This window comes from Mus caroli, unplaced genomic scaffold (assembly GCF_978045245.1).
Source record: "Mus caroli unplaced genomic scaffold, Mus_caroli_1 scaffold_4, whole genome shotgun sequence".
Taxonomy (NCBI): Eukaryota; Metazoa; Chordata; class Mammalia; order Rodentia; family Muridae; genus Mus; species Mus caroli.
This window is the reverse complement of record NW_028227259.1, coordinates 98217796-98223778: the sequence shown is the minus strand read 5'-3', so window position 1 is coordinate 98223778 and position 5983 is coordinate 98217796. Positions and strand designations below refer to the sequence as shown.

The following is a 5983-nucleotide window of genomic DNA, read 5'->3' as shown; positions in this document are numbered from 1 at the left end:
ATGTACCATAATTTCTGTATCCATTCCTCTGTTGAGGGACATCTGGGTTCTTTCCAGCTTCTGGCTATTATAAATAGGGCTGCTATGAACATAGTGGAGCATGTGTCCTTTTTACCGGTTGGGACATCTTCTGGATATATGCCCAGGAGAGGTATTGCTGGGTCCTCCGGTAGTACTATGTCCAATTTTCTGAGGAACCGCCAGACTGATTTCCAGAGTGGTTGTACAAGCTTGCAATCCCACCAACAATGGAGGAGTGTTCCTCTTTCTCCACATCCTCGCCAGCATCTGCTGTCACCTGAATTTTTGATCTTAGCCATTCTGACTGGTGTGAGGTGGAATCTCAGGATTGTTTTGATTTGCATTTCCCTGATGATTAAGGATGTTGAACATTTTTTCAGGTGTTTCTCTGCCATTCGGTATTCCTCAGGTGAGAATTCTTTGTTCAGTTCTGAGCCCCATTTTTTAATGGGGTTATTTGACTTTCTGGAGTCCACCTTCTTGAGTTCTTTATATATATTGGATATTAGTCCCTTATCTGATTTAGGATAGGTGAAGATCCTTTCCCAATCTGTTGGTGGTTTTTTTGTCTTATTGATGGTGTCTTTAGCCTTGCAGAAGCTTTGTAGTTTCATGAGGTCCCACTTGTCAATTCTCGATCTTACAGCACAAGCCATTACTGTTCTATTCAGGAATTTTTCCCCTGTGCCCATATTGTTTTATTGTTTTGAGACAGGGTGTCTGTGTTTAAGGGCGCTAAATGTCCTATAAGCCACTCTGAGGAACAGTCTAGCCTTGAAATCAAAGATGTTCCTGCCTCTGACTGTAGTCCTGGGATTAATGTCCTGTGCCACCCTGCCCAGCTCTGGTTCAATTTTATGAAAGATACTCACTCTATAGGTTTCACTGGTTGGGAATTAGTTATTTAGATAAGGGTAGTTCTGAACTCCCTGAATCAGTCAAACTTTGACTCCTGGGGGGAGGGAAAAATGTGTATGCCACCATTTCCAGTATAGATGTATTGTTTTAGTAAGATTTGTTCTATGTGTAGGGGTGTATTGCCTACAACTAAGAATGGGGAGCCCTCACATGCCTGCTACCCTAGAAGGTCAGAAGGCAGTTTAACATTTGCTAGAACTGGAGTCAGAGATCATTTCAAGCCACCATGTAGATGATAGGGATAGAAGGTTGACAGGTGTTCCTTCTTTCTAAGGCAAGTCTCCAGCCCACGACCCACATCACATCTCATAGCCCTGACGAATGTTGTTGGGCTGATCCTACTTGTCATACTCTAAGTTTCCTGAGCAGCCAAGGGCACCATCTCCCTCACACCTTCCTTTTCATGTTTGCCTTTATGTATTTAGAAAGCAGGTCTTGTAGGGATCAGACTATACTTCAGCTTACAATTTGGCTGAAGATGACATTAAAACGAGCCTCCTACCTCCCACTTCCAATTTTGAGCTTACAAGCATGCCCCATCTTGTCTATTGCAAAGAGAGTTTTAGAGTGGAATCCCTGAATGCCAGGTAGCTCCTTATGAACTGAGTGCACACACAACACCTTGGCTAGTATAGTAATGGAATCAAGCCTTGCTCCTACCCTAACTTTTGAGTGACTGCTGCTACAGTTTACTGACAGAGCATCCACTTCAGCCCTTGAGCTCCAGTACATATTCCTAACTCTGACTCTGTATTCTGTCCCAAATCCAGCAAAGAAGAATAACGTTGAATTATGCTATGTCTCTGATCAACAACAGATTAAACCCTTAGCTGATGAAAACTGGAAATGACTCTGGTCCCAAGAATAAAATCCAACCAGATGTGTTTATTCATAACAGTAATCCTATCAATAAGAAGGATCCTGAGGCAGGAGAATTTCTAGAATTAGACTTCTAAAACACCCTTGGCTTCTCAGCATGACAAGATCCCTGGAACAAATTGCAAACTAAGTAAGCCTTAAGTAAATGAAAGAACAAATCACCAAACTTGATGTTGTATGGTTATTTAACAAGTGGAATGTTCATATTTTTCCATAAAAGTTTTTTTTGGGGGGGGTCTGGGGATGAGGAAGAGTGGAGAGTATGGGAACACAAGTCCTTCTGATTCAAACGATGAAATGATTAGATCTGTAATCTGGAATTTGAAAGGTGGAGATTAAACCAGGAAATCCAATTCCAGTTTGGGATTGGAGGGTGTGGCTACAATAGGGAGGGGTGAGCACAGAGGTATATAAAGGCACCAGTGGATCCAGAGCACACATTCAGTGACCTGCAGCCTGGATAACTGTCTGGTGCAACTGGAACTTGGAGACCTATCTGCAGTGCTCAACTGGTATGTACTGGTGTTTCCTGGAGGAATGCAGTTTGATGTAGAGAAGTTTAGACTCCTTTAGAGGAACAGGTTGAAGACCTTGAATTTCATTCCAAATGAATTTTTAGCCTCATCACCGATATATTTCCATGATAGCTTGCATAGTTCACTAGTGTGCTTCATATAATCTTTGGAGACAAGGATTCTGTATCTTGATCAAACTCTCTTAGAACTGGCCATGTGGCTCCTGGGAACCTGGAAATCAGATCATTCTGACTAACCTGTCCCTCATGATTCCCCTTCACTGAATTTGTGTGTGTGTGTGTGTGTGTGTTTGTGTGTGAGAGAGAGAGAGAGAGAGACAGAGACAGAGACAGAGACACACACACACACAGAGAGAGAGAGAGAGAGAGAGAAAGAGAGAGAGAGAGAGAGAGAAGCTGGCTCATATGGTAGACATGTGTTCCATGTATGTTTGATCTCCTTCAATACCCATTTGTTGGAGTGATACTTGTGAGTTATGCATATGTATTGCGTTAGACTTTGCTTTTCATCTTTTCCACATAGCTTTGCTCTGTGTACATGATCTTTTTCCCAGACACAAGAAACCCTAAAAATTGTAGAAATGCACTGAAGTCATTCTGCTTACTGGGAATTAATATTGCTCCGCATCACAAGGATTTATGTTTGGTTGGTTGGTTGGTTGGTTGGTTGGTTGGTTGGTTGGTTTTGTTTGATTTCTGATTTTTTTTTAAGACTGTTTTTGTGAAAGGGTCATACAAAAAGGATTTTGATTTGAAAATTATGTGCTCATTTGTTTGATAGAATGACCCTGGTTTTGGGAGTCTGCCTTTCCACCACCAGTTTATGTTGAAGAGGTTAAATGATTTCTCTGTCACTCTCAGAGTAGTAACTCTGAAGCTTAGTGGTTGATGTAATGGTGAGGAAGTTTTAAACACTTTGTCTTGAAAGTATATTTTTTTCTGAATCCTTCCCAAGGAGCCTTCTGACTGGAGACCGAAGAGGATGAGTGTTCAGACTCTGTCCACACTCCAGAAGCTGGCATTGCAGGCTCTGCTGAGAGATGAGGCTTTGGCCTTGTCCTCTCTGGAGGAGGTGCCTTTTCTGCTCTTCCCAGCACTGTTCAAGGAGGCCTTCGCCTGCAGACTTAAGAAGCTCATAAAGGCAATGGTGGCTGCCTGGACTTTTCCCTGTCTCCCTGTGGGGGCTTTGATGAATTCACCTAACCTGGAGACGTTGCAGGCTGTGCTAGATGGAATAGACATGCTACTGACAAGAGAATCTCACCCCAGGTGAGTAATAATCAAGTCGTCTATAAGGGAGCAATTGGGTACACAGTAGAGATTGTGGGGTCAGGGAGAATGGCTTCTGATGGGATCATCAAGCAGTGGTGCAGGAACCTTGAAGCTATTGTCTTCTTGGATTAAGAACAGTTGCCAGTGGATTACAGCTTACTATATGTAATCTCTAGAATGAGCCTATCCCTGGTTTCCCACAACCACTATTACTGGGACTAAGGAGAAATAAAGAGTAACTTAGTGGAAGGAAAGTGGTCAGGTCTACACATGCAGCTCAGGGAAAGATTCTGTAGCATGCTTGCGTGCACATTGCACTCTGTTTAAAGTAATTACACCATAACAAGATGGGCGAGACTTGAGTTTAGAGTCAGGTACTCAAAGCTGACTGACTGTAGTCATGTCTGCTGATATTTGACATGTTTCACTCCAAGCAGGGGAAAACTTCAGGTTCTGGACCTGAGGAATGTGCACCATGCCTTCTGGGACATATGGGTTGGTGCAGAGGATGGTAGCTGTTCTTCAGAGCCCTTGGATGAGAAGCCTACGGTAGTGAAAGTCCTTCCAAGATATGCACGGAGGAGGCAGCTGAAGGTGGTAGCTGACCTGTGCCTCAGGCCCCGCCAGGATGAGTCACAAGCATACTTCTTGAAGTGGGCCCAGCAGAGAAAGGACTCCCTACATTTGTGCTGTATAAACATGAAGATCTGGGCTATGCCCGTGAACTTTGTCTTAGAGATTTTGAACGTCTTTCATCCAGAGCACATAGAGGAATTGGAACTGAACACTGAGTGGAATGTGTTCAATCTGGCCCGTTTTGCTCCCTGCTTCGGGCAGATGAGAAATCTTCGCAAACTTCTCCTGGCACCCCTCTATAAGAACGTCTTCAAGATTTCCAATAGAACAGGAGACAGAGAAGACATGTGTGTCAAGGAGTTCATTTCTATCTTCTCCAAATTCAATTGTCTCCAGCATCTCTCCATGTGTGGTGTCCACTTTCTCATAGACCATATGAATCAGGTCTTCAGGTAAGCAAGGAGGGAGAGCTGGGTTACCTAGCCGAGCATTTTTTCTTGTCCATTTAAAGGATTATTCGTGTTCCCTGCCTGACAGTTAGCCACCTGGAACAAATTTTAGGGACCCTTTAGAATATGGATGTTATGTGAGATTCAAAGACTCAAATAATTACTCCTGAAGCAGAAGACTGAAGGGAGGTAAGGAGTAGCTCAGATCAGGTCAGAAGGGACTGTAATTCTTCTTGGAATCACGGCCAACAGGGGGATGAGGATGTATTTAGGAGATGGGGGAGATCATCAAAGTGAGGAGGTGAGCTCTGTGCTAAGATCTGTGGGAACAGCCTACTATCTTCCCCTACTTTCCCATGAGTGAAGGGTTTTGAGCCCCAGTACTGTGGAGTACAAGGGACGTGAGGGATTGTATGGAACTGTAAGGGATAGCAAGTGTGACAGTTCAGATGCTGCGATTAAATGCAGCTTTGAATGAGCCCACATGTAATATCCCTAGATCCTGTCAGGACTCTCTTGCTATGGAAATTCCTCTATGTGTCTTAGGGGCTAAACTGGTTTTCTGCTTGAGACTGAAGTCCGCTGATTTTGTGTGGGTTTGACTTGACTAAGCTGATTTCAAAAGGAAGCATCTCAGATAATATCTATGGTCATTTGGTCACACTGAACTTGGTCACCTGGTCACTTCTATGACTGTGTAAACCCCACTCCATGCTCTTCATTACCATTTGCCTGAACTAACCATCTGGTCTCATTTATCCCTAGGTGCCTGATGACATCCTTGGAGTCCCTCTCCATCACTCACTACCAAATTTCACAGTTAGACTTGGATTCCTTCTCTTGCTGTCAGAGTCTCTTTCAGCTAAAACATCTGGAGATGAAAGGTATGGTCTTACAGGTTTTGGATGTGATGCCTCTGAGAGGTCTCTTAGAGAAAGTAATGAACACTCTTGAGACTCTGAATTTGCAGGGATGTAGGATGAAGGACTCCCAGCTCAATGCACTCCTACCTTCCCTCATACAATGCTCTCAGCTCACCAAGATCAACTTGTACAACAATGACTTCTCCATGCCCATCCTGAAGGACCTTTTACAGCACACAGCCAGCTGGAGCAAGATGAATGTGGAACAATACCCTGCCCCTCTGGAGTGCTATAATGAGTTGGGCCATGTCTCTGTAGAAAGATTCGCCCAGCTCTGTCAGGATCTCATGGATACACTGACAGCAATAAGGCAGCCCAAGAGCCTCTCTTTTGCTACACGTAAATGCCACAAATGTGGCGAGCGCTGTGTCTATGGCCAGGGACTCAGACTTTGTTTTTGCTGGAGGTGA

General features: G+C 43.9%; 1 protein-coding gene across 1 annotated transcript; it reads left to right on the top strand.

Annotated features, from left to right (window-relative positions):
• Positions 1 to 3335: 3335 nt before the first annotated feature.
• LOC147005241 (PRAME family member 8-like) lies at positions 3336 to 5983 on the top strand. Its single transcript, XM_085836248.1, has 3 exons — positions 3336 to 3622; positions 4063 to 4653; positions 5416 to 5983. The coding sequence occupies exons 1-3, from the start codon at positions 3336 to 3338 to the stop codon at positions 5981 to 5983; spliced, it is 1446 nt and encodes a 481-aa protein (XP_085692374.1).